General features: G+C 42.2%; 1 protein-coding gene across 1 annotated transcript; it reads left to right on the top strand.

Moving 5' to 3' along the window:
• The first annotated feature begins 77 nt into the window (after nt 1-77).
• On the top strand, nt 78-25,921 carry ube2z (ubiquitin-conjugating enzyme E2Z). The gene is made up of 7 exons (XM_080213851.1): nt 78-248; nt 7,816-7,888; nt 9,586-9,773; nt 10,643-10,754; nt 16,592-16,704; nt 20,157-20,247; nt 23,840-25,921. The coding sequence occupies exons 1-7, from the start codon at nt 79-81 to the stop codon at nt 24,008-24,010; spliced, it is 918 nt and encodes a 305-aa protein (XP_080069977.1). The 5' UTR covers nt 78; the 3' UTR covers nt 24,011-25,921.
• The last annotated feature ends 1,906 nt before the right edge of the window (nt 25,922-27,827 follow it).

The following is a 27,827-nucleotide window of genomic DNA, read 5'->3' as shown; positions in this document are numbered from 1 at the left end:
GTGGAGTGTCATTCCCTGAGTTGCCGGCTGTTTGGGAGTTTTCCGCGCTTGCGCAGTGCGGGCGGGAGTGGGGGGAACATGGCGGAAGCTCCAGTGGAGGAGAGCGTGAGCCCGATCCTGTTACCAGGCACCGGTTCGGTAGCAACCGGCCTCTTGAGCCAGCTGCACGCAACTTCCTGGGACCCGACCCTCAGCACCGACTGGGACAGCGAGAAGCCCTCACAACCCTGCCTGCTCCGGATCAAAAGGTAATGATCACCCGGGGGATCGCCACAGAGCGGGAGGCAGCCGGAGGGACAAGTGGGGAGGGGCTGTGATGAGGGAGCAGGGGTGAGAAGAGGGCAGAGAGTGTTGGGTTGAGGGAGGGTGGCGTTTGGAGGGGATGGGTGAGGGAGAAGGGGAGAGGAGTAGGGTGACGGTGAGGGGGTGAACGGAAGGGGCTTTGGAGAGAGGTTGTTGGAAAAGGCATAGGGAGAGGTTGGAGGGAAGGGTGTGAGGGTGCTGGGCATGTATAGGAGTTGAGAGGGGTATGGGAAACGGAGTGGGTGGATAGAAATGAGTTGGGGAGAGGAAGATGATTATGGATGGGGGGCGCTTGAGCGGAAAAGTTAGGCGAGGAGGAGGAGTGGGAGGATACAAAGAAGCTGCAAAAACCAGTTAATTCAGGCAGGAATATCTTTCCTCATACACAAAGACTGATTCACAGTACTCCAGTGTAGTATCAACAAATCCCTATACATGTGTACATGATACATTTGCTTTTTTACTCCAATTATAAAAGTTAATTGAGGGCAGGAGGGGGTGAGAGTTGTTGTGGGGATAGGTAAAATAGGTAGGGAAGGATAAACTGTGGGGGGGGGGGCGTGGGAGAGTGGTGTTGCAGGTGACTGAAAGAGAAGAAGCTGGTGGAGTCTGAGGTCGGGCAGCAGGTTGTCAACAGTCCACTCAACTATTAACTTCATTTACCCGCCCCCCCCCCCCTCCCAATCAATTCTACCCCTCTCCAACCAACATTACTCTTGTTTCTTAAGAATCCCCCTCCCACTTCCTAAATATCCAGTTAACATTTTTAATTCTCTCAGCCCAGTAAATAACTGAGTTCTTGCCCCCCCCCCGCCCAAACCCTTGCCTCTGATCATAGTGGAGGTGGGGTAATGGATTGACTGTATCTCTGACCTTTGTTTCCATTATGCATTGACGATAAGGGGCTTCTACTTTCAGGTTTCCCTCCACTGCAGGTTTGGGATCTTTTCCTCTCCGTCACTGATCAATTTCCTGATGTTGGACTCCATATGTGCTGAGTGCTGACCAAAATAATGGCAATAATTCAAGGGTCTGCAGATATTTGGCTGAATTTTTTTAAACATTACTTGTCTTCTCCACTATTAAATACCCTGTTAGGAACCTTGAATGGTGTGATTCAATCATTATTTGCAAGCATTGTTGAACTTTCTGGAACAAAAGTAGTATGGAGGCTGGGTAGCTAGTTCCATCTCAAAACAAGTACCAATCCGAGAGCCTTAACAAAAAAGTCTGCAATTACATAGCACCTTTTGTGTCCTCAGATTTTCACAAAACACTTTACAGCCAAACTACATCTGAAGCTTGTTCACCATCAAAACACAGGAAACACAGCAGCCAGTTTGTTCATCGTCATGATCAACTGCACTTTAAATACTAGAATGCGAGCAAAGTTCTGTTTTAGAATTTGTTTACGATTCGCTTTTAACTGCCAATGCTACTGTTCTGATTCCGTGAACAGAACTGTGGACAAAGAATTCTGTTTAGCCAGCCACTGGAGAATTGATAACACAGTGAAAGCACTCTAATGGGAGACAAGTACTCGAATTAAGGAAATAAATTCAAAGTCCAAATTTAAATGTGTAAAGAACGCAGTTAAAATATATCGGGAATAACCGTGTTTGTTTGGCAACAGCAGCTTATACCCTTAATGTTGTAAAATATCCCATGACAATGCACAGAGGCAGTATTAAACCACATCTGGCAATAAGCCACTTGAGGACATGTGACCAAAAGCTTGGTCAAAGTGGTAGATTTAGAGGAACGCCTCACACATGGGAAGAATGAGAGACAGAAAAGATATGGTGGGAATTCCACTGCTTTGAGTCAATGCAGTTCTTCAGCTGAATGAGCAGCAGTGGAGGAGTGAAGAAAATCCCCCAGAACGGAAAGTGCAGAGAGCTTGATGCATCTGAGGCTGGAAGAGGTTACAGAGATGGGGGAGGGATTTAAAAACCAGACTGAGTTTTCAAGTAGAGGCATAGTGATGGTTGGATATTACTGTTGCTGCTGTCAAAATTATATAAGTTACATTCTAAATGACAGGAAGTGTTCTTATTCAAAGAAGTCATGAGGAAATGCAGTTTATGGTTAGGTATCAAACAAAGCTTCCTATCTGTGGTTCATAGAATAACTGAAACACTTTGTTGAGATCTGACATTAATACAGACCTATTTATCATAGAATCCTATAGTGTAGAAGGAGGCCATTCAGCCCATCAAGTCTGCACCAATCATAATCCCATCCAGGGTCTATCCCCATACATTTACCCTAGCTAGTCTCCCTGACAGAGGCAATTTAGAATAGCCAATCCACCTAACCAGTACATCTCTGGAGTGTGGGAGGAAACCATAGACACAGGGAGAATGTGCAAACTCCATACAGTCAGTGACCTGAGGCCGGGAATCGAACGTGGGTCCCTGGTTCTGTGAGGCAGCAGTGCTAACCACTGTGCCCCCCTAACATATTTAACTTGGTGAATACTGTTCACATGTTCCAGCCAAGCAGTCCCACAGGCCTGGTTGAACTTCTTGGATGCTCATGTTTACCTGATCACTCCGGGATCTTTGCAATTAATACAATTGGGCAATAACATGATCTAGCACACCAGGTTTAGAGATTGTGAGATTGGAGGTAATTCCATGGTTTTACGATTGGGCGATGAACAGAAAATAGAATAAATAGATAATATTTGGGAGGGCAGAGTGTGGCTGATGGAGTGTCATAATGATGTGTTTGGATCTCAGCTGTTTAGAATCTATATTAGTGACTTAGATGAGAGAACCAAGTGTGAAAATAAATATAGGGAAATAAATAAATACATCCAAGTTTGTTGATTTTTTTAAAAGCCTGGCATTTGTATAGCACCTTTCACAATGCCTGGCCTTCCCAAGGTGTTTTACAATCAAATCAGTGCTCATTGAAGTGTCATCACTGTGCACATGGGGCATTGGCCTAATCTGGTAGTACAACACTCCCTCATTATTGTACTGTCAGTGCTTATTTTTAGCTCCTAGAATGTCTGTTGAACCCACAACTATCTGAATCAAAGACAAGTGTTACCCACTGAGCCACAGCTAACATCCAAGATAAATAAGAAAGTAAGCTGAGAGCATAAAGAAGCTGCAAAGAGGTTCTGACCAGCTAATGGAGAATAATGTGTAAAGTTGTGAAATTATCCACTTTGGTCAGAGAATGGAAAAAGCAGTTTTTTTTAAATGATTAGAGATTTTTAAACGGAGGATTTTGGGGGGATTTTATATTGTACACGTTATAGGAAGTTAGCATATATTTACAGCAAGTAAATGGTATATGTTGGCCCTGTATGGGTCTGCAGTATAATTCTAGGTTAGTTTTGCTCCAATTATGTTGGTGAAAACACACCTACAGTTCTGTGTGGTTTTGGTCTCCTTATTTAAGGGTGAAGGCTGTCTGGCAGAGAGATCAAGCAGATTGAGTCAATGTTCTCAAAAGAGTGAGAGGTAATCTCATTGAAATGTATAAAATTCTTAAAGGGAGCACTGACAAGAGCAACAAAATCAGCACCTAGGGGTAGTGGAGTTTGACTCTGAGTTTGTTATCCATTCAATTGTTAAATCTGTTGGATCTGGAATTTGCTTTCTAAGGTGCTATATCGTGAGGATTCCTGGCTGCCATTATTCTGCTTTAAGAGCCGCAATGAATAGATCACCTGGCTTTACAGCCTACCGATTGCTGGGGGTTCCACTGATTAACGCTTTATGATGAAGTGAGCAGAGTAATTTAAATCAGGAACCTCTTTGGCGGTAGAAGAAGCACAGAACTGAAAGCTCCATGAGCCTCGCTGGTTTTCATTTCTTTGAGAAATAGAATGCATTATGGAACTTGATTCTATCATGCTGGCCAAAGTTGCTGAATCCCTAGCAAGAAAAAATGGAATTTAACATGACCGATCTCTAGAACCTTATCTTTATAAGGCAGTCCTAAACTGCACTGAACCACCAACCTGTGGTTTACTAACCTTCAACAGCAGCTGCTGACTTATCAGTCTCTGGATGATGAGTGAGAGAAGCCCCAAAGAAACCATTGCCACAATCAGAGCAAGAGAAGTTGAACAATCATTTAGAATAACATCACCTGCAATGGTCCTCCGTGAAAACAGGGACTTTCCAGTTGCCGGCTGTAATCCAGCGTGTCAGTGGTTACCACTTTACGTTGCAAATTCAAAATGGAAAGCTCTGTTTAAAAAAAAAATCAAGATGCCACAACCGTTGCCCTTATTAGGAATGTTGTGAAATTTTATTCTGACCAGTAGGTCAGGAATCTGAGGTGGTGCAGATGCTGAAGCATATTTGCTTAGCTTTCATCTGCAGCTGGAATTTGCTACATCCAATTGTATCCAATTTCTCCCTCCTCCCCATCTGTCCTGTTACCCCTGCCTGATTCTGCCTTTAAATGTGTAGTCTGTCCCTGGACAGGGAATGAACAGGGATAAACATTCAGCATTTTCATTGTGTTGACTCCATTACAAGTGAAATGATTATTTTTTTTTGTCAATTGATGCGTTGACGCAGTTCCAGGACTGCCCCTTTTGTGAATAGTTATGCATTTCCAGGCCTTTTTAACCTGCAACTACCAGTACCCATCTCCACTCTGCAATTCACTTGAAGGTATTGCTAAGCCTGACTGCAAAACTGCTGAATTAACAACTTGTTTTTGCTGACCTGTCCCAGGTCGGGAACTACAAGTTTTTAAGTATCCAGATCACCAACAACTTGTCCTGGTCCTCCCACGCCGACTCTATAGTTAAGAAAGAGAAGACTAAGGAAATTTGGCATGCCAGCTATGACTCTCACCTTTTACAGATGCGCCATAGAAAGCATTTTTTCTGGTTGTATCACAGCTTGGTATGGCTCCTGCTCTACCAAGACCGCAAGCAAGTACAAAAGGTCATGAATGTAGCCTAATCCATTATGCAAACCAGCCACCCATCCGTTGACTCTGTCTACATTTCCCACTGCCTCAGAAAAGCAGCCAGCATAACTAAGGACCCCACGTGCCCCGGACTTTCTCTCTTGCACCACCTTCCGTCAGGAAAAAGATACAAAAGTCTGAGGTCGTGTGCCAACTGACTCGAGCAGCTTCTTCCTGCTGTTGTCAGACTATTGAATGGACTTATCTTCATTAAGTTGATCTTTCTCTAAATCCTAGCTATGATTGTAACAGTACATTCTGCACTCTCTCCTTTCCTCCTCTATGAATGGTATGCTTTGTATAGTGTGCAAGAAACAATACTTTTCACTATATTAATACATGTGACAATAAATCAAATGAGGGTGTAAACAGAGAAAGAGATATGAAACAAAATGGATATTGAACCTTGATTGTGATAGCTAGGATCTTGGATTAGCATCAAGAGAAATGGAGGAGAGGTCCCGTGAATTTCAAGCTGGAGGATCTTTAGGTGAGGGGATAAAAAACGGAAGTGGTGTTGCACTATTAATTAAGGAGTCAATTTACTGCAATAAGGAGAGATATCTTGCAAGGGTCTTCAAACAAGGCTTTGTGGGTGGAATGAGGAATATACATGGGGCAATAGGCCCCCAAAGAGTCAGCAGGAAATAAAGGGACGGGTATGTAGACAATTCATTGCGATGAGTAAGAATAATTGGGTAATTATACTAGGGCTTTCAACTTCCCCAAGATAAATTAGGGTAGTCATAGTGTAAAGAGTTTAGAGGGGGCTGTTTTCTTGAAAAAGTTATTCAGGGGAGTTTTTTTATATCAATATATAGAAGGCCCAGCAAGAGAGAGAGCAGTTCTGGTACTAGGGAACAACAGCGCTCCGAAAGCTTGTGCTGCCAAATAAAGCTGTTGGACTTTAACCTGGTGTTGTGAGACTTCTTAGAGTACTGGGGAACAAAGCCAGACAAGTGTTCAATGTGGCAGTGGGGGAGCCTTTTAGTAATAGTAATAGACCTGATGGGCCAAAGAGCCTTTTCTGCATTGTACAGTTTTATGACTGTATCGTAGTGCTTTGGAGGGAAAGAGGGAATAAAGGATGCTGAAGGTAAAGAAGGTTGGAGGAGGTGGAGGGATTTGAAGATGAGAATGGGGATTTTAAATTCGGTGACAGGAAATCACTTTTGGTCAACCAGGGCAGGTGATGGTATTTGAGCAGTAATTAGTGAGAGTTCAGTTGGAATGGTTTGGAGCTTCTAAGTGAAGGATTGGAAACTGGGAGCAGAATGTTGGGAAGATAAGTCTAGAACTGGCAAAAAACCTTTATCGACTACAACACAGGAGCTGCTAGTGTGAAGGTGGAACTGAATAATTTTGCTGAATGGTAGGGTGTAGATTTGAAGCTTGGTAGTAAAGTGAATAGGACAGCAAGGCAATCAGTCTGAGAGCTCGACAAGGTGTCAGTTACAAAGAAGCAGAGTTTACAATGTGTGCTGGAGACGTTGGCATTAAATTTTCATGTTTCACTGAATGTCAGCTCATCTTGTATCGTCAAGTTAAGGGGAACCGGGGATATGGGGATTAATTGCATCACGCTTTCACAATCACAACGGGGGGGGGAATATCGTTGGCTCAGGATCAAATTTTGTTTGATAATGGTCCTTTGTTAATGGTGCGATAACTCGAGAGTAACTTCTACGTGAAGAATGTTCACAAGGCCATCGCACACAAGGTCTGCAGTGGCTGTGGAATCAGATGTCAGGGTCTAGTTGAGGCCTTTGAGAGAGATGGAGCAAGTGGGGTCAGGAAATCACTTTATTTATGACACTTAGTTTTGGATTCCCCAACAAGTGGAAGCTCTGGGCAGTCAGTGAGAAAAGCAAAGTGTAGTCCACCAGCTACACTGTCAGCTTTTTTCTCCATATTTTTAAACGCTTTTGGGGGGTGCTGCTGGTGCTGGAGGCGTGGCTTATGCCACCATACTGGGGGAGGGGCAGAAAAAGACAACAGCCGGGAATTCCAAGATTGGGGCATTGTTTATAAAGGGCACCCCACTCTCCAATATAAAAAAGAACACTCCCCCCGCCCCACCCCGCCCTTGGCACTGCCACCCTGATGTTTCCCGCTACCCGAAGAGGCTATGCTTGCCCCTGCATCCCCACGGGTTCCCTTTGACTGCTTCACATTTGCGAAAAGCAGTTGTAAACTGGCTGTTCCAAAGTTTGGGGAAATGTCAGGGATGAGGGGCAGATATGCTGTCAAAGCCCACTATATTATATTAAAATATATGGTGATGAGGAGAGCGTGAACCTTGTTACATCACAGGCGGTGGGTGTGGAAAATTGGAAAATGAAGTCTTGCCAACAAGATACTTGTTTTCCAAGTCTCGCCATATTTAGACTCTGGATGTGGGTGCAAATTCCTGGCCACGCTCTCAATATCTATCCTTTCCATGGCCCTTCATCATTTTACAGACCTCATTTGGAATTATTGTTCAAGTTGTCATTTGCTTCCATTATTTGGTAATTTTAGTGTTGAATGTGTTCTAATATTTTGCTTTATTTTACGCTGCAGGGATATCATGTCTATTTACAAAGAACCGCCACCCGGCATGTTTGTCGTCCCAGATCCACAAGACATGACTAAGGTGCGACGGAGACCTGTTACCTGGTACACAGTGCAGTATTTAATGTAGCATCCCAAAAACTAGAACATTAAAGGATAAAGTAACTGCAGATACTGGAAATCTGCAATATGAACAGAAAATGCTGGAAAGTACTCAGCTCGCCAGGCAACGTCTGAGGAGAGAAACAAAGCTAATGTTTCAGTTCTATAATCTTACAAAGAAATTGAAATGTTAACTGGTGCTGAGTGTTTCCAGTATGATCTGAACAAAATTAAAGCGTTAGAATCATTCCAGTATATATTTATTCTAGATCAGTTGGCAAAAACGAGAGACTATTTCATATTGTGAATTGGTATGATCCAGAATGCTTTATCTGAAAGTACAGTGGAAGTACATTCAAGAGTAACTTTCTGAAGGGAATTGGATAAATACTTGAAAATAAAACATTTCCACAGCTTTGGCGAAAGGGCAGACAAATGGGACCAATTTTTAAAGAGTTGGCGCAGAGATAGTGGGCCAAATGTGCTATATCATTTTATAATTCCATGCCTATAGATAAAATTCAAATTACACAATGTCCTGTAGTGCTGCATGCATCTAATCAAGGCATAATGTGCTCAGATAAAGCAAAGTTAGAAGGCAGCAGATCATATGATCCATGTATGCAGACTATTCACTTCCTATTTTAATGTTAATGTTTTTGAATGTTCCATTACAATTTCCTGTGCCAGCCTTTATGATGAGAGTTGTCTGTGGACTTATCAATGTTTAAAAATTTTATTAGTGTTGTAAGTAGGCTTACATTAACACTGCAATGAAGTTACTGTGAAAATCCCCTAGTCGCCACACTCTGTTGCCTGTTCATGTACACGGAGGGAGAATTTAGCATGGACAATGCACCTAAGCACGTCTTTTGACTGTGGGAAGAAACCGGAACACCTGGAAGAAACCCATGCAGTCACAGGGAGAACGTGCAGAATCTGCACAGACAGTGACCCAAGCCGGGAATCAAACTTGGGTCCTAGCGGTGTGAGGCAGCAGTGCTAACCACTGTGCCACCCCACCGTATAACAGCACCATTCTGTCAGTGACAATACAGGAAATAGATTACACTTCAATTACAGTTTAAAAAGTTGACGTACATTCTCTGTGTTACAGAAGTGGGCGATTGAATTTAAAATGATAGAAATTCACAGCAAGTGTGCACATGGAAGCTTTTTTTTTTGCATATTAATAGTTTACATTGCCACATAATGTTCTAACTATCAGCCAGATTGTGTTTAAAGAATATGATTTACAGCAGCTGCTCTGAGAGTTGATTTGTGCATACTGCTCAGTGTGCTACTAAAGGAGATTCCTGATGCATGCCCCCCCTGCTGTATATCCGTCACGGTGCTGGTTGTGTGCTACAATTGACTGGGATTCCTGGGTAATGTAGTCCACTGAACCCCTTATTGAAATGTGCAGAAACTGTGCTCTGCTACACTATCCCCTGCAAGCAAATGACCAGACAGATATGATTTATATATTTTTATTCATTTATGGGTTTCACTGGCTAGGCCAGCATTTTTTACCCATCCTAGTTGCCCTCCAGAAGAGCATTGGAATTCCTGCTCTGAGAAGAGAGGGAGGCTGAGGGTGATAGGAGGGGGGAGAGAGGGGTGGGATAGCAACAGTGGAGTTTTCTGATCAAGGCTACTGTTTTCTTCACCATACAGATTCACGCACTCATTACGGGACCCTTCGACACACCTTACGAAGGAGGCTTTTTTCTTTTCCTCTTTCGCTGCCCTCCTGACTATCCCATCCACCCACCGAGAGTCAAGCTGATGACAACTGGAAACAACACTGTGCGGTTTAACCCAAACTTTTACCGGAATGGCAAAGTGTGCCTTAGCATACTCGGGTATGTGTATATTAAATCAAAGCTATGAGTGGATCATGCTTATGAAATAATGGATTGTGGGTAAATGACAGGCCAGGCCTATTTACATGGGGGCAAATCCAAATACAATTGTCAGTTAAGGTCGTAGAATCGGTACAGTGCAGAACGAGGCCATTCAGCCCATCAAGCCTGCACTGACAACAGTTCTAGCCAGCCCCTATTCCCATAACCCCATGTATTTACCCTGCTAATCCCCCAATACTAACAGACAATTTAGCATGGCCATGTAACTTAACCCACACAACGTTGGACTGTGGGAGGAAACTGGAGCACCCGGAGGAAACCCACACAGACCCAGGGAGAAGGTGTGAATTCCATGCAGACAGTGACCCGAGGCTTGAATTGAACCCCGGGTCCCTGGTACAATTCGCATGTCTCTCCCAACCCCCATCTTCCCCTTGTCCATAAACCTTCCTTTATTTTGTCTCGTACTAGCAACTAACTTCTTGACATTACTAAAAAATGGGTCGCATCTGAAAAGACCTCCCTGTTGAAGAAGCTGCGCGATTTCACAAGCACAATGCGCTAATCTATTCTTCATGTCGGAGGTGTGCAAAACATTTTAATGTGCAACTATGGTTTAGTCCTGTACAGAAACATCGTGTGTGTGTGCGTGCGGCGTTGAAATCAAGGCTAATTCTGCCTGGAACACCCATTCAAACCTGTGCTGGTGGTCATTTTAAAGAGAATGACTTAAGTATCCCTATGTCTTGCACATGAAAATTTGGGGTGATTGTTCATATCCTGTTGGGATAGTTTTGAGTTATCATTAGCCTGCTGCTACTAAAAAAATTCTGCTGTATTTTAAGACAATGCTTTTTCTTTTTAAGCACATGGACAGGGCCTGCCTGGAGCCCGGCCCAGAGCATCTCCTCTGTACTCATTTCCATTCAGTCCCTTATGACTGAGAACCCATATCACAATGAGCCAGGTTTTGAACAGGTAAGCTGAAGTACCTTTCAATTTGAGTAAAGTCCTGAGATTTGCTTTTACATTCGTAACTTGCCATCAAAATTATTTTCAAAGCATTGAATAAGTGAATGTGGGTGAAGGGAATGTTTGATTTATTGTCACGTGTATTAATATACAGTGAAAAGTACTGTTTCTGAATAGAAGGATCTATTGATGAGGTTAGATGAAGTAAGGTAGGAACAGGTTCCTGCAGAGCATACATCAGACAGGCTGAATGGCCCATTCTTGTGCTGTATGGAACATTATGTTATGTCTTCAAAGATTCTTGGTGATTTACAAACTGGGATGTGTAAAATGTGCTGGGATTAGGACTATATACCTAGCAAACTTAGAGTTAAAAATTTCCATTGACCCAACCTTCAGTACTGATCTGCGCTTCTGAAAAGTCCAGTGCTTTCCCTTGTGTCTGTAAGTCCATCCAGTGTGATATTGAACCGTTGAAGTTGTAGCAGTTCCTGGTTTCTGTCAGAAGCTATGCCAAGTTTGCTGATCCTAGCAGGACTGTATCTATTCTGTATTGCAAAAAGGAAAAGCATCCAGTGTTTCCAGTCACCATACAATGATCCCTGCTGAAAGTGTGCATGAGTCAAAGGAACAATTTTGAATGGTGCTCTTTTAATTAAATAGCTATCACTATCTAGTATCAAAGCTCACGTATGAGTCATATCCACGTAGGCGAGGAACTCTGGGCTTCTGCTGCTCATGAAAATATGCTTTATTAAATGCTTCACATCTTCTTCACAAGGGAAGCCAAAAAAAAGTACTGTTTATCGAAAGAACATAAGAACTAGGAGCAGGAGCAGGCTATCTGGCCCCTCAAGCCTGCTCCACCATTCAAAACTGTCACGGCTGATCTTTTCGTGGACTCAGCTCCACTTACCCACCCGCTCACCATAACCTTTAATTCCTTTACTGTTCAAAAATATATCCTTGTCTTAAAAACATTATTGAGGTAGCCTTACCTGATTTACTGGGCAGGGAATTCCACAGATTTACAACCCTTTTTGTGAAGAAGTTCCTCCTCAGCTCAGTCCTAAATCTGCTCCCCTTTATTTTGGGGCATGCCCCCTGGTTCTAGTTTCACCTGCCAGAGGAAACAACCTCCCTGCTTCTAACTTACCTATTCCCGTCATTATCTTACATGTTTCTATAAGATCTCCCCTCATTCTTCTGAATTCCAATGAATATAGAACAAAGAACAACACAGCACGGGAAACAGGCCCTTCGGCCCAACGAGCCCACGCCGCCGTCCCATTGTCTCAGTGACCTATTCATGATTTTAGTCTACGCCTAATGTGCAAGGATCAGGGAGGTCCAATATAGGGACAATTTGTTACCCAATCAATCAGCCTAAAAGCACATCTTTGGGATGTGGGAGGAAACCCACGCAATATAGTCCCAATCTACTCAGTCTCTCCTCATAAGCCAACCTTCTCAACTCCAGAATCAGCCTAGTGAATCTCCTCTGCACCCCCTCCAGTGCCAGTATATCCTTTCTCAAGTAAGGAGACCAAAATTGTACACACTACTCCAGGTATGGCCTCACCAGCACCTTATACAGTTGCAACATAACCTCGCTGTTTTTAAACTCCATCTCTCTAGCAATGAAGGACAAAATTCCGTTTGCCTTCTTAATTACCTGCTGCACTTGCAAACTAACTTTTTGTGATTCATGCACAGGGACACCCAGATTGCATGCTGCAATTTTTTACCATTTAAATAATAGTCCGTTTTGCTGTTGTTCCTACAAAATGGATGAGCTCACATTTACCAACATTGTACCCCAACTGCCAGATCCTTGCCCACTCAGACTATCTATATCCCTTTGAGAACATTCAGTGTCCTCTGCACACTTTGCAATGCCACTCATCTTAGTGTCATCTGCAAATTTTGACAAACTCCAAATCATTTATGTAAACCGTAAACAATTGCAGTCCGAACGCTGATCCCTGAGGTACAGCACTAGTCACTGCCAAGCAGAAAAACATTCATTTAGCCCCACTCTTTGCTTTCGGTTTGTTAACAAATCCTCTATCCACGCTAATATATTACCCATAACACCATTCACCTTTATCTCATGCAGCAGCCTTTGGTGTGGCACCTTGACAGATGCCCTCTGGAAATCTAGATACACCATATCCACAGGTTCCTCATTGCCCGCCACACATGCAATGTTCTCAAAGAATTCCAGCAAAATAGTCAAATATGACCTACCCTTCGTGAACCCATGCTGTGCCTTTCCAGTGGAACAATTTATATCCGGATGTCTTTCTTCCTTGATGATAGATTCAATCGTTTTCCCTATACAGATGTTAAGCTAGCCAGCCTATTGTTACCCCCTTTTGTCTACCTTTTTTAAACAGTGGCGCCACATTTGCTGTTTTCCAATCTGCGGAACCACCCCAGAATCCAGCGAATTTTGGTAAATTATCACTAGAGCATTTGCTATTTCCCCCACCATCTCTTTTACTACCCTGAGATGCATTTCATCAGGGCCAGGAGATTTGTCCATCTTTAGCCCCATTAGCTTGCTTGATGCTACCTCTTTTATGATAATAGTTTCTAGATCCTCACCTGTCATAACCTTTTTGTCATCAATTTTTTGCATGTTATTTGTGTCTTCCACTGTGAAGACTGACACAAGATATCTGCTCAATGCCTCAGCCATTCCCTCATTTCCGGTTATTATATCCCCCTTCTCACCTTCTAAAGACCGATGTTTACTGTAGCCACTCTTTTTCATTTTATATATTTGTAGAAACTTTTGCTATCTGTTTTTATATCCTGAGCTAGTTTACTCTCTTAATCCATCTTACTTCTCCTTGTAGCTATTTTCATGGCTTTCTGTTGACCTTTAAGGATTTTCCAATTCTCTAGTTTCTCGCTAACAATTGCCACTTTGTATGCATTTTCTTTCAGTTTAATACTCTCTATTTCCTTTGATATCAGTGGCTGAATGTCCCTTTTCCTACAGTCCTTCCTCATGACTGGTATATACTTTTGCTGAGCACTGTAAAAAAAAAATCACTTTGAAAGTCCTCCACATCCTCAGTTGTCCCATCATAAAGGTTTTGCTCCCAGTCTACCTTAGCCAACTGCTCCCTCATTCCATTGTAGTCTCTTTTGTGAAAGCACAAGACACTGGTATTGGATTTTACCTTATCACACTCCATCTGTACTTTAAATTTAACTATACTGCAAGTGCTTTTTCTGAGAGGATCCTTAACTGTAAAATTATTTCTGTCTCATTACACCAGATCTAGGATAGCTTGCTCCTTCATAGGTTCCATTACATACTGTTCAAAGAAGCTATCGCGAATGCATTCAAAGAACAAAGAACAACCCAGCATGGGAAACAGGCCCTTCGGCCCAATGAGCCCGCGCCGCCGCATCACCCTACGCCTATTCTACCCTGCGTGTCTACGAATGGAACCCCTAACTTAGCCAGATTCAGGGGAGAATAGTGTCAATTTGGTAAACCAGTCAGCCTAAGAGCACATCTTTGGGGTGTGGGAGGAAACCGGAGCGCCCGGAGGAAACCCACACAACCACAGGGAGAATGCACAAACTCCCACAGACACAGGCCCAAATCCATGTATCTGCACAGCCAGCGGTGCTAGTCACCGAGCTGTTGCGGTGCCCGTCTACCGGTCCGGGATCAAGCACACACACCGACACGAAGTACTAGGCCACTCCCGGAACCTCCAAGAGCAGCCCACGCACGACCCACCGTGTGCATGCCCCTCGTTTGACAACGAGGTGGACCTCCACCTGCGGAATAAAAAGACAAAAACTTTAACTTACAAGTCTGCATTTCCGGTGTCTCCCGAGGTTCTGACATTTAATAGCCCCTACTATAACCCTCCATCCTCGTTTCACTCATGTGTCTGTCTAACTGAACCTTAAACGAGTCCAACGTTCCTGCCTCCACCACCCTACTCGGTAGCGCGTTCCATACCCCCACAACTCTCTGCGTAAAGAACCTTCCTCTCACATCCAAATTATACCTCTCCCCCCTCACCCTTAAATCATGACCTCTCGTATTTGTACCCAGTCTAGGGAGCAGTCTCTCACTATTGACTCTATCTATTCCCTTCAGTATCATATACCTCTATCATGTCCCCCCTCAACCTCCGTCTTTCCAAGGAGAAAAGTCCCAGTTTCTCCAACCTTTCCTCGTAACCCAGCCCCTCCGTGCCAGGCAACATCCTGGTAAACCTCCTCTGAACCCTCTCCAGAGCCTCCACGTCCTTCCGGTAGTAAGGTGACCAGAACTGGACGCAGTACTCCGAATGTGGTCTAACCAACGTTCTATACAACTGAAGCATTGGACGGCAGCTTTTATACTCTATACCCCTTCCTATAAAGGCTAGCATTCCATAAGCCTTCCTAACAACCTTCTCCACTTGTGTCGCAACCTTCGTGGATTTGTGAACCTGCACTCCCAGGTCCCTCTGTATTTCTATACTCCTAATCGGTCTACCTTTTATCACATAGCTCCTCTCTGCATTATTCCTTCCAAAATGCATCACCTCGCATTTGTCAGGATTAAATTCCATCTGCCATTCAATGAACTCCTTCTCAAGGCTGCCTTGACCAACCTGGTTTGACCAATCGACATGTAGATTAAAACCTCCCATGATAGTTGCTGTAGCAGTTTTACATGCATCAGTTATTTCTTTGTTTATTTCTTCATTATTATTTGGTGGCCTTTAGACTACATATAGCAGTGACTTTTTCTCTTTACTATTTGTAATTTCCACCCAAGTGGATTCAACCTTTTCTTTTTCCATAGAATCTATATCATCTCTCACTATCGCCCTGCCATCATCCTTAAATATCAGAGCTACACTACTTCCCTTACCGTCATGTCTGTCCTTCCGAACAGTCTGATATCCTGGATATTTAAGTCCCAGTCATGAGTTAATAGGCTTAGTTTTACATGTGCTATTCAAGTGAGATATTCCTAGTGTTTTCTTGACAAGAACATCTCGCCAGTGTCACTGAATGGTATCCCACTCACACATCCAGAAACACTTAGGTTTTTTTTTGGAACTGCATACTTTTGTCCCCCACTGGCACTCCTGATCACTGTCCTTCCTTTCTCTGAAGAAACATGTCTTTTGGTCTCAGTTTGCCTAGACTGTGGAGGAGAAGCCAGGGGCTGTAGTCCTGAATGCTTTCTCCTGATTCCACCTTTGGCAATATTGCATCAACCTTTCCGTGGCCAAGATTGAACTTGCTACAGTGGCCCCTGTGGTCAAATAATCTGTCAGCGCTCACTGACCCAAAGATTGGTTGTGAGACTGAGGGCGGCACGGTAGCACAGTGGTTAGCACTACTGCTTCACAGCTCCAGGGACCTGGGTTCGATTCCTGGCTCGGGTCACTGTCTGTGTGGAGTGTGCACGTTCTCCTCGTGTCTGCGTGGGTTTCCTTCCGGTGCTCTGGTTTCCTCCCACAGCCCAAAAATGTGTGGGTTAGGTTGATTGGCCATGTTAAAATTGCCCCTTAGTGTCCCAGGATGCGTAGGTTAGAGGGATTAGCGGGTAAAATATGTAGAGACATGGGGGTAGGGCCTGGGTGAGATTGTGGTTGGTGCAGACTCGATGGGCTGAAGGGCCTCTTTCTGCACGGTAGGGTTCTTTGATTCAGTGAAGGGGTTGCTTGCTATTCCATTAAAATTTCACCTCTGGCGTCAGCACCTTAAGCTTGGGGTAAATTGGAGGGACAAGAAGGTAAGTATTTAAGATGTATGTTTGCACAATATTTATAAATTACAATTTTTTTAACTTGTTTACTATTTAGGAGAGGCATCCTGGAGATAGTAAAAACTACAATGAATGCATACGGCATGAATCTATCCGAGTAGCTGTTTGTGACATGTTAGATGGCAAGTGTCTGTGTCCAGATGCACTAAGGTAAATGGCGTATTGCTTTACAGGTATAATTAGTAACTTACCATCCACTGCTGTATTGGATGTAGACTTGACATGCATAATAGGTCTGTTCAGCTCTGAAATTGGTTTAATAATTGATGTTCAAAATTGAGGCTTTTGATGACAGTAGATGGGAGAAAATGCTTCCAAAGCAGCAGGGTCACTAACAGGAGGATACCAATGTAAGATAATTAGCAAAAACAAAAGGGGAAATGAGAATTTTTTGCGCAGCAAGTGGCTGTAATCTGGAACTCATTGCCCGGAAGGGTTGTGGAAACAGGGCTCAATCATCTGATCATGAGAAATAGAAACAAGAGTTAGCCCCTTCCAACCTGCTCCATCATTGCATAGGATCATGGCTGACATTCTTCACATCCGCTTTCCAGCCTTTTCCCTGTAACTCTTGATTCCTTTATTGATCAAACATCTATCAGTCTCAACCTTAAGTAAACACCAGGACTCTACCCTACAGCTCTCTAGCATGGAGTTCCAGAGACTTAACCCCCTGAGAGAATAAATATTTTTCAGTAGGGAGTTAGATATGTGCTTGAAAAGGAAAACTTGCAGGGCTGTAAGAAAATAACCTGGGGGGTCGGCAGCGTGAGCACAATGGACTGAATGGCTTTTTCTGTGCTGTATCATTCTATTATTTCAAATTACTAGCTCACTATTGTAATATGTTGACATTTTCCCAGTGAAATATTTCAGAATTCTCTTACTTTCTAAAGAAATTGTTTACAGATGGTTATTTTGTGGGTGAAGGTGAAGGAGGGAGTAGGGAACAACACAAAGACTCTTGTCCAGTGAACTTTGTACAGATTGTCCGCTGCACTAAACCAGATACAGATGTAGCAGACATTCAGCTAATGTGGGAAATTATCAAAAATCAAAGCAATGCTTTAAATCTGATTTTTAACTAGCATTACGGTTGCTTTTGACAGATAATACACAGAGCAGCTTGTAAAGAAAGGAGAACTTGCTTTCATATCGTGCTCTATCACAGCCTTTGCATCTCAAAACACTTTGTAGTTAAACATATTTGAATTGGTGTCACGTGAGCCAGTTCAACAGCCAATTTGTACACTAAGAGTCCACAAACTGCTTGAGTTGACCTGTTTTGATGATTTTAGCCAGCCCACTGAGAAAATCTTTGTGCCCTTATTTGACCAATTTCACTGGATTCTTGCATCTACCTGAACGTATAACTGGAGTCTTGCTTAATGTCTCACTTGGGAGGGTGACTCCTCCAATAATGTAATGCACTCTCTCGACACTGCACTGTTCCGTCAGCTTACATTTTGAGATCAAGTCTCTGGAGTGGGCTTGAACACAACCTCCTGGTTCAGAGCTGAGAGCGCTATCTACTGAGCGTAACTGATACTGCAAACAAAGTGGATGAATGTACATAACACAGGACTTCTGGTATATTACATAGCTTCTCCATGCAGCCACCACCTCCTGCCTGTTCGAACATATTATTAAGGGCAGTGCGTGTCTAGTTTGTGCATTGTTTGCATTCAGTACAAAGGGGACAGGACCCTGTGCAGCTTTCCCCTGTTAATCAAAGACTTTAGGATGCATTCTAGAATCCTGTGCTCATTGAAGAAAATTTTAATTTCTTTAAAAAGTGGAGCCTCGTTGCCTGACTTTTGCAATGTGCTCCTGTTCCTGTGCAGACTGACAATTACTGACAAGGATGGGACAGTAACAATGTTTAGCACTGCTGCCTTAGCACAGTGCCTGGGAATTGCTTTCGATTCTCAGCTTAGGTCACTGTCTGTGCAGAGTCTGCACGTTCTCTGTGTGTCTGCGTTGGTTTCCTCTGGGTGCTTTGGTTTCCTCCCGCAGTTCAAAGATGTGCAGGTTAGTGGATTGGCCGTGCTAAATTGCCACTTAGTGTCAGGGGTACTAACTAGGGTAATTGCATGAGGTTATGGGGATAGGACCTGGGTGGGATTGTGGTCGGTGCAGGCTCGATGGGCCAAGTGGCCTCCTTCTACACTGTAAGGAATCAATTCTAGCAGCTATTTTTCAGTTCAGATCTTGCTGCAGTGTTTTTAAATGTTATAGTGGGTAAGGCAAGCTTTCATCATCTTTGCCCTTTCACTTTAGACTTCGGATGGATATGTTATCGACACTGGATAGAACAGACAAAACATTTATTCTCAGTTTTTTGTTTTTTAGCTGCTTGCAGTCCTCAATACTGGAAGGCTGAAGCATAGCTTCACATCCAGCCCAACCACCAGCCAAGCTGCAAACTACACTTCAGTCAACACTATACTCCAGCTCCTGAAACATTATCCATCTCCATCCTTATCACTCCCAACACTGAAAATGCTTCATCATTTCCTTTGCTATCGTCAGTCTCTGCTTTCCTAACACTTCTCAATAACCATAGACTTGACATAAGTTCCTAATTTTTCTAGATCCTGCTATGTACCTCCTGTCTTGCGTATTGTCCCACTTACCATCTTACTTCTCCTCAACCTCCTCCATTGACCCTCATCAGTTTTAACATTTTTAACCTCATTGATAAATTTGGCCTTGCCCTTCGCTGCCTGCAACCTTCTCCAGCTCCATATCATTCTGCTCTTCCAACTTAATATGAACTGCAAGTTCTTCATCAACCATTCTGATCTATTAATCAACCATTAGGTTGACACATTATGCAAATCCTTCCCTCCAACTTGCTACATTCTTCCTCATAGGACACCTTTTCAACAGTGTCTTGGTGATCTCCATGATTCATCCTCCTACGATCACTCAGGTCTGAAACCCAATTGTGAAGCACTTTGGTGGGTTAAAAGCATTTTATGAATATAATAGATCTTTAGTTGTGTTTGTCACCCAGGCACCTGTCAACTCTCATGTAAGCAAGCAAGCCATCTATCAGCATTCAGCCACCATAACTGCATCTGGTGTATTGGAAGGCCCATGCTGAATAATGAAAGTAAATGGATAGCCCAGATTTTCGACTCATACATGTGGTGCAGCAATACACTTGGCATGGAAGTGAAGTGAAAAGTACATTGAATTGGATTTTTCTTGGGGTTTTGTGGTTGGTTTATACTGAGCAGGATGAAGTTGGTATTAGCCAATGCAAGGAAGAAATGGATCATTCAAGCTCCTGGCTGATAACTGGAAAAGGAGATTGGAAATTTCAAGTCAATAATTTGTGCATAGAATAGGTCAAAACTGCTAAAATGTCACTCAGTCTATTAAGACTTGATACAGGTCAATTAATTACTGAACATTTCGAAGTTTTTTTCACATGGTCAGGTTTGCAAATTAGCTAGAAATCTGATAATAAACAACAGGAAAGACATTGTTACTGCAGTAAATTGTATTTTATTTCAATATGAATGTATCAATCTAAAATATTCACTCATTAAAATACTAAATGATAATTATTGTGATGTTTTTTGTTCACTCAGAAGTGTGATGGAGAAATCTTTCATGGAGTTCTACGATTTCTATGAACTGTCTTGTAAGGACCGGCTTCATCTGCAGGGACAGACCATGCAGGTATTATCATCATCATCATCCCCACAAGTTGTTTCTAATCAGATGCATCTCCTCAAACCCGTTTCCAACTTAGCTCATGACTTCTTCTGCCCTCATAAATGATCACTGCCTTTGAAAATAGCTCCCTATCCACATATACCACTCCAGCTGCCTTCCATCAGCCCTTAACTTTTATAACAAGCCAAACTTTAACCACCTCAATCCTAATTCTTTTTCCTCCTCCTAAGATGAATTGATATGCTTGCTTAAGATTTACTCCTGAAAACAGTAGGGTTCACTGCATTATGTATTTACTAGATGTTCACAAATTTATTAAGAGTACAACGATAATTGACAATTAAACAAGCAATTAATTTCAGCACTTACAAAACTTCCAAGAGTTCCGGTGCTAAATACTCTGCATTTGGTTGACCTTCACATTCTGAATATCTGTTCTAACATCCAATTTTTTTATACTTATTCTAACTTTTCAGTGTGACAAAACATTTCTGCATTGCCAAATGCATTTTAGTCTCTTGTCCCTTATTGGTAGCTCAGGGAGTAAATCCTACACCAGCTGCATGCCCAAAATGCAATTGTCTGAAGTATCCTGGCCCATTTGCAGAAGTACCTTCTGTGTACTCACCCCAACTAAACTGATTTTACTTTGGTCACCTTCATCTCGTATGAACAAGGCGCACTATTAGGGGAAGAGTTTTAACAAACACTTTTTCCATTGTCCGGAACAAATCCCCTGCTTCTTTACACTAAACTTTCTCAGACACTACCTTATCAGTTTGCATCTCTGCCTGTCAGCACCAGGGAACTGAGGTCACTTCCAGCCTTGGATGACTGTGTGAAATTTGCACGTTCTCCCCATGTCTGCGTGAATTTTCTCCGTAAGAAGTCTCACAACACCAGGTTAGAGTCCAACCAATTTACTTGATAGTAAACTCACAAGCTTTTGGGGTTTGCCCCTTCATCAGGTAAGTGGAGAGTTCTGGCCTCAGACAGAGCATACTGTTCTGAGGCCAGAACTCTCCATTCACCTGACGAAGGGGCAAACCCCGAAAGCTTGTGAGTTTACTATCAAATAAACTGGTTGGACTCTAACCTGGTGTTGAGACTTCTTACTGTGTTTACCCCAGTCCAACATCGGCATCTCCACATCATGAGTTTCCTCCCACAGTCCAAAAGACGTGCTGGGTTAGATGCATTGACTAAATTCCCCCTCAGTGTACCTGAACAGGCGCAGAGTGTGGTTACTACGGGATTTTCACAGTAACTTCATTGCAGTGTTAATGAAAATCTACTTACAACACTAACAAATAACTGAACTTATTTTTAGGCATTCCTAATAAAGGAGACTTTACTGCCTGTTCTGTGTCCTCCTGCTTTTGAAAAGATTGATGTCTTCTCTTCAACAGAATTTCTCAACTAATTATTGGAATGTCTTTGAATCTATTTTTCAAACTGACCATTGCTTCTAGGTCAGAATTCACCAGTTCAGTGGTCACTGCATCTAAATTAACTCATACTTCCTCAGATAGCAACATCACTCAATATAAAGTGATCGGCAGTAATATGACATTAGCAGACTTCAAGACAATGGGCTTAACCCTTTCCTTATGAGACGCTGAAATGTATCATCACTCCGCTCTGTGCTTGCCTCACATTGCTTTCTGTTCAAATTCTCTCAGTCTGATTTCTTGTCCTACTTATGGCACAAAATTCACTATTACAAAGGAAGACTTGCATTTATATTGCACTTTTCATGATTATTGGATTTCTCAAAGTATTTTAGTTAATTAAGTACTTTTTAAAGTGCGGCCAGTGTTGCAATGCAGGAAATGCAACAGCCAATTTGTGTACACAAATTCCTACAAACAACAAACTTATAATGACTGTAGAATCTGTTTTGTGATGTTGACTGAAGGGTAGATATTGTCCAGAAGAATGGCTCCTCTACTCCTTTTTGAATAGTGCCAAGGATCGTTTACATCCACCTGAACAGACAGATAGGGCCTCAGTTTAAAGATGACAGATGGCGATTCTGACAATGCAGCGTTGGCCTTGATTTTTTTTTCTGCTCAAGCTCTAGAATGAGACCTGAACTTGGAACTTTGTGGTTCAGAGGCAAGAGTGCTACCAATTGAATCAAAATTCACATGGCTATGGTTAAAGTCAGGGAGACTGCAGTGCATTATCCATCCTGGCCTCTCTTATGACTTTGGATATGATCAAATACTCTGTTCTCAAACGTCACCATCTTATCTATCCTGAGGTAGCCAATGTAACTCCTGCAATGACTACTCCTAATGGCTGCTGCTACTTTTAGAGTACCCCAAAGTTCCTTCCTTAGCCTTCTCCCATTCCACATCTTCCAGTCAAAAGCAGAGGGCCACCTTCTAAATGTTTGCTGACAACATTTCTCTGAAACCTGCGTCTATTATTCTGCTGTCTGATGGCTTGTTCACCTTGAAATTTTGGGTGAGGCAGTGCTACCTACTGCTTAACATTCATAATGTTAATGAAAGCCATTATGTTTTTTCTGTTGGAAACTGCACAGTATCTCCACAAACTCTATTCCTGTTTCTGGTTGCTGATTGATACTGACCTCCATGTCCTGTTTGGTCAAACTCCTGGAATTGTCTCCCTAACAGCACCTTGGGTGCAACTACATCACGTGGGCTTGAGCAGTTCAAGAAGACAACTCACCACCACCTTTGCAAGGATGGTTAGGGATAGATGATAAATGCTGGCTGAGCCAATGATACACATGTCCCATGAATAAATTTAAAAAGAATATTAAATCCTGGTCAGCAGCCATCTTGACCTCTTTTTGAAATTACATTTGCCCCAAAACATTCAATCCTTGTCTTCATTTACAAATCCTTAAAGTCTTTTCCCTATCTCTAGATCGCCAATCTCCTCCTGTCCAATATCCCATGTCTCTCCCTCTGTTCTTTTAAAATGTTAACAGTAGTCATTAATTGTGTGTGTATATTTAGATAAGGATTATCATTTGAGTAGTACTTTTAAAAGACATCAATAAAATGAAACAATTGTGTTTATATCGATTCAGAACATAAAATTAAAAAGGTAAAATGAGGACGGCATGGTGGCACAATGGTTAGCAATGCTGCCTCACAGCGCCAGTGACCCAGGTTCGATTCCTGGCTGGGTTACTGTCTGTGTGGAATCTGCATGTTCTCCCAGTGTCTTCGTGGGTTTCCTCCGGGTGCTCCGGTTTCCTCCCATAGTCCAAAAGACATGCTGGTTTGGTGCATTGGCCAAGCTAAATTCTCCCTCAGTGTACTCAGACAGGTGTCGGAGTGTGGCGACTAAGGATTTTCACAGTAACTTTATTGCAGTGTTAATGTAAACCTATTTGTGACTAATAAATAAACTTTACTTTAGTCAAATTCTGTTTTGGTATGATAGAACTGTTCTATCTAGTGAGCAAAGTTGGATGTGGTTTGAAAGCGAGATCTACCTTGTTAAAGTGGAAAAGAAAATCCAATGCAATTTTTGTTCGGTGTTAGATAGTACAGGCAAAATTAACCTGAAAGAAATCATTCGGAAATGCATGAGCCTGTTCTTCCTTTCCTAGGATCCTTTTGGAGAAAGGCGAGGTCATTTTGATTACCAGACCTTACTGAACCGCCTGCAGGCCATAAGACAGAGATTGAAAAAGAAAAACGAAGAGGAAGCATTAGAGCCAGACTCTGACAGCAGCTCTTCAGGAACCGAGCAAGACAGTCAAGGCGCTTCCCACCCCTAGAATACGAACACTGGGACAGGCCAAGTCTGTGATGGTGAGGATCCAAGGGAAGCAGGGCTGAAGCTCGGGCGTTCAGGAACGAGACCTCCCGCATGGTTTTGTACATAGACCAAAGATCTGGCATCTTTGTGGGCAGCCTGTTTTACTCAGCTTTCGCTTTGTAATGGTAGAAAGGAGAGAATTGGCTTGGGTAAGAATCACATAATTATAATTTTTAAAAACGTTTTAGCTCTCCAATCCATACTCTTTTTTGCAGGGCACTGGTTTCACTGTAAAGTGTTGCTCTGTAATGTCCAGTGTACTGCACAAGGTTTAACCTTGTGACTCATCTACATCAGTATAACCACCTGTAAGAGACAGTGTGGACAGTTGAGTTTTTTTTATATTAAGATACATGCGAAAACACCTCTGGAGACTATCTCTGGTGTAATGAGAACGTCCAAGCATTCACAGGTTGACGAGTTACAAGTTCAGTCATCTTGTGACAGCACCACATAGAGGGGTGCCCTGAGACTTGTCTGTCAACTGTGTTTAAACGTTGACCTCAAAAAGTACAGAGTTAATTGACTCCATTGAAAGAAAACTTTTCTTGAGTATGTTGTCAGATCTGTTGCAAATGAATACATGCACCTGTTTTAAAGATCCTTTGATCTTGCTAACACAAACCAACACACTTTTGTCAAATGCACAGCAAGTGATGCAACTTGAAAGAAAACTGTTTACTGAAGGGTTGCTTTTTATAAGCGTCCACATTAATGACATTTGATTGTAAAAGTTTAAATGTTCCCTAAAGGACAATAGCTCCACACATTTAACTCACTCAGATAAAACCTGCATTATTCATGTTTCTCTTTAATGAAGGATTTCTATAAAACTCATGAAACACACCCCACAGTACCTATGGTACCGTATAGTTTGTGTTTATGGCCCCCTCTCCTAGCAGCATATAAACTTTAAAGGAAAAGATTACTTGTTTTATTATAACGTGTTTTATCAGGCTTCCCAGCAATGCGTATTATTTAAAGGGAAGTGCCAACTGTGGTGTGTAACCAATCACCCAGTTGAGAGAGACTTGATGTGACATTTAGTGCAGTTTCACATCTTTATTCCACACATTAGCAAACATAGCTGAAGTTATGTGTGTTTTCTAATCTCCCAGCTTGTCTAATGTTGGTTCGCTCTGTACCAGGTGGCTGTAAATTGTGACCTGGTAACCTGTTCTGTGACCTGTTATCCATATTTAATAGGAGGATTGCCTGGGGAGAAACAGCTATAGAGATTAAAGTGGGAACTACAATAAAAATCCAACTAAGAGCAATTTAGGTTATGTTTTACAAAAATCTCCTTAAAAAATCCTCTTGACCAGTTGTTTCAAAGCCTTGCATTGTGCTTTTAGGGTAGTTGATTTCCTTTCACATCTCTCCAGGACAGATTTGAGATGATTTGTGTTCATAACAAATGCATTTCTGGATCAGCAATGTTTTGTTTAAGTGACTTAAATCTTGAAGTAAATATAAATCATTTTTATAGGTGGGCCTACATACCATACCAATGAGATTTCACTATGCCCCACCCCAACCAAAGCCCTTTTATTATTCACTGAAGTCATACTGTTACCCCCTCACATTCTCAAACGTAGGTTCAAATAGAGTTTGCAAAATGGGACTGAAAATCTTATCATTTTATTGCCCTGGTAAAGAACTCAGTCTGATCCAGTCAGTGTCCTTCTAACCGATTTGATTCACTGTTGTCCATTTTGAATTTACTGGTTGGGTAAATGATATAAATGCTGTCTCCAAACGCAGGGAAAACTAGGTTCTAGCTTCTGTTTAGACAAAACCTGACCCAGTTGAATAATTCTCACAATTCTTAGTATTGCTTGTAACCGTTTCATTCCACACCTCCCCACCCCCCCCCCCCCCCCAGCCATCCCCCACTTCCTTCCTTTACAAAGCAGGGTGGGTTTTTTAAAACCAAGTTTTTTTTTCTTAACTTCTATATGTCTCCAATTCACGACTCCTGGGAGAAAACCCCAATTTTGCTTTGAGTGTCCAATTGAAAAAGTGAAAGGCTTTACCATTTGGAGTGGCCCAACTTTGTAGTTTGACAAATTGGCATCTGGTGGTGAAACAGAGGTTGCTGGAATATCAGATGAAAAAGTTCCTGTCCCCCTTGATTTGGGGTATTGTTGTTTTGCTATGAAATTGGCCACAATGCTTTCACTTATTTCCAATAAAGTTATATCCCAACTTTACTTTCTTTTCCCAAGGTTTGTGGATGCGAATAGCTTTTTGCCACACCAGAGCAGGTGTATTACTAAGTTTATTAAATGAGTGTGAAAAGGTCAAACAGTGGTGAGGTCACTGATAGCAATTAAATACATGTCTACCCACTCTTAGTAGTGTTGAGTTCCTGCATCCTCTCCCTTGAATTGATATATCCCAAACCACCTTCCAGTTGCTCTGGTTTCGGTTCTGTGAGCTGATCACTAGAAATGTGTTTGTTATCTGATGCTCCAGTACTATGATGCCGCACCTTATATTACTCTCGAGCCAACCACTGCTGCATTCCAGTCATGCAATGTTTAAAGAAGCTTTCGATGCCAAGGTTTTACATGTGCAAAGTGACAAAGTCCAGGTTACTAGTGAACTGGATAACGATATGAACTTCTTGGAGATGAGACTTTTCCCCATCAAACACTGTCAAGCCACACTATATGTACAGAGCCTGGGAAACTTGTGTGCCAAGTGGCTACAACATGTCACAAGAGATACAGGCAAGAGTTGTACATCCCATCATTTCGTTTCTATTAATCCAATTTACAGCGAATTCAGATTCAACTCACTTTAACTGATGCCGCTCCCTTCATGTTACTGGATCGACACTCTCCAGCTAAAATACACTGTACTGAGACAGCAACTCAGCTGAGCTTCAGGAAGAGTGTTTTTGTTTTCTTAACTGTTCGGAATATGTCTGGAGTAAAACAGCTCCTAATTCTAACTGATAATACTCAATATTACCCTCAGTCATGTAATCAGAAATCAATCTTCAAATAATTCAGCCCAAACTATTGAGTAAGCACGAATATAAGCTTAAGATTTCATGCTTTCAATAGCTATTACTCCTTATTTCCATTTCTGGAACCACCTTAATCATTATCATTGTCATTAACTAAAAATATCTAACCCATTGTTATGTAAGTTAGAGCAATGGAATTGTTACCAACGTCTAAATTTGCTGCTTTGTAGTGCCAGGTTCTATTAATGATTAACCCATTGTTGCTATTTCAAAGTGATCTCATTGTTCATGCACAAGCCACGTGAAAACAGGAACAATTGTGCAATTCTGTGCATTGTGGTTTGTGCTGCTTAAAGTTAAAACTGTAAAGAGACAAACCAAGTGTAAATAATCTAAACATTTGATTCACTTTCGTGGAATCAAACATTTAGTTTCAATTTCAGCACAATTAACTACAAAGGGGCCTCAGATCATAGGGCAAGAGTGGGGGATATGACTTGGTGCTAGGTGTTTGGCTGCTGATCTGTATATTATTATAAGTCATTTCTATAAATTTAGTGACCACACTGCAAAAATCACCACTAGAGCTTCTGTAAAATTCAATCTTGGCACTGTGCATTATTGGGAACAAGTTGTGACGGTATTGCTGGGAACTTGCTGCAAAATTACTCTTGCAAGTGTTTGCAACTTCGAGTCAACTGACTACTGGGAGGGCCCCTGGCCAGGGCTGATTGAACTGATCTCGGTGCTATAGTTAGTCGCAACGTCTCTGCCTGAGAATTTCAAAGTGAGACAACAA

This window comes from Carcharhinus amblyrhynchos, chromosome 27 (assembly GCF_965287045.1).
Source record: "Carcharhinus amblyrhynchos chromosome 27, sCarAmb.v2.hapA, whole genome shotgun sequence".
NCBI lineage: Eukaryota > Metazoa > Chordata > Chondrichthyes > Carcharhiniformes > Carcharhinidae > Carcharhinus > Carcharhinus amblyrhynchos.
The sequence above is the reverse complement of the archived record's forward strand: the minus strand, read 5'-3'. Positions and strand labels throughout refer to the sequence as shown.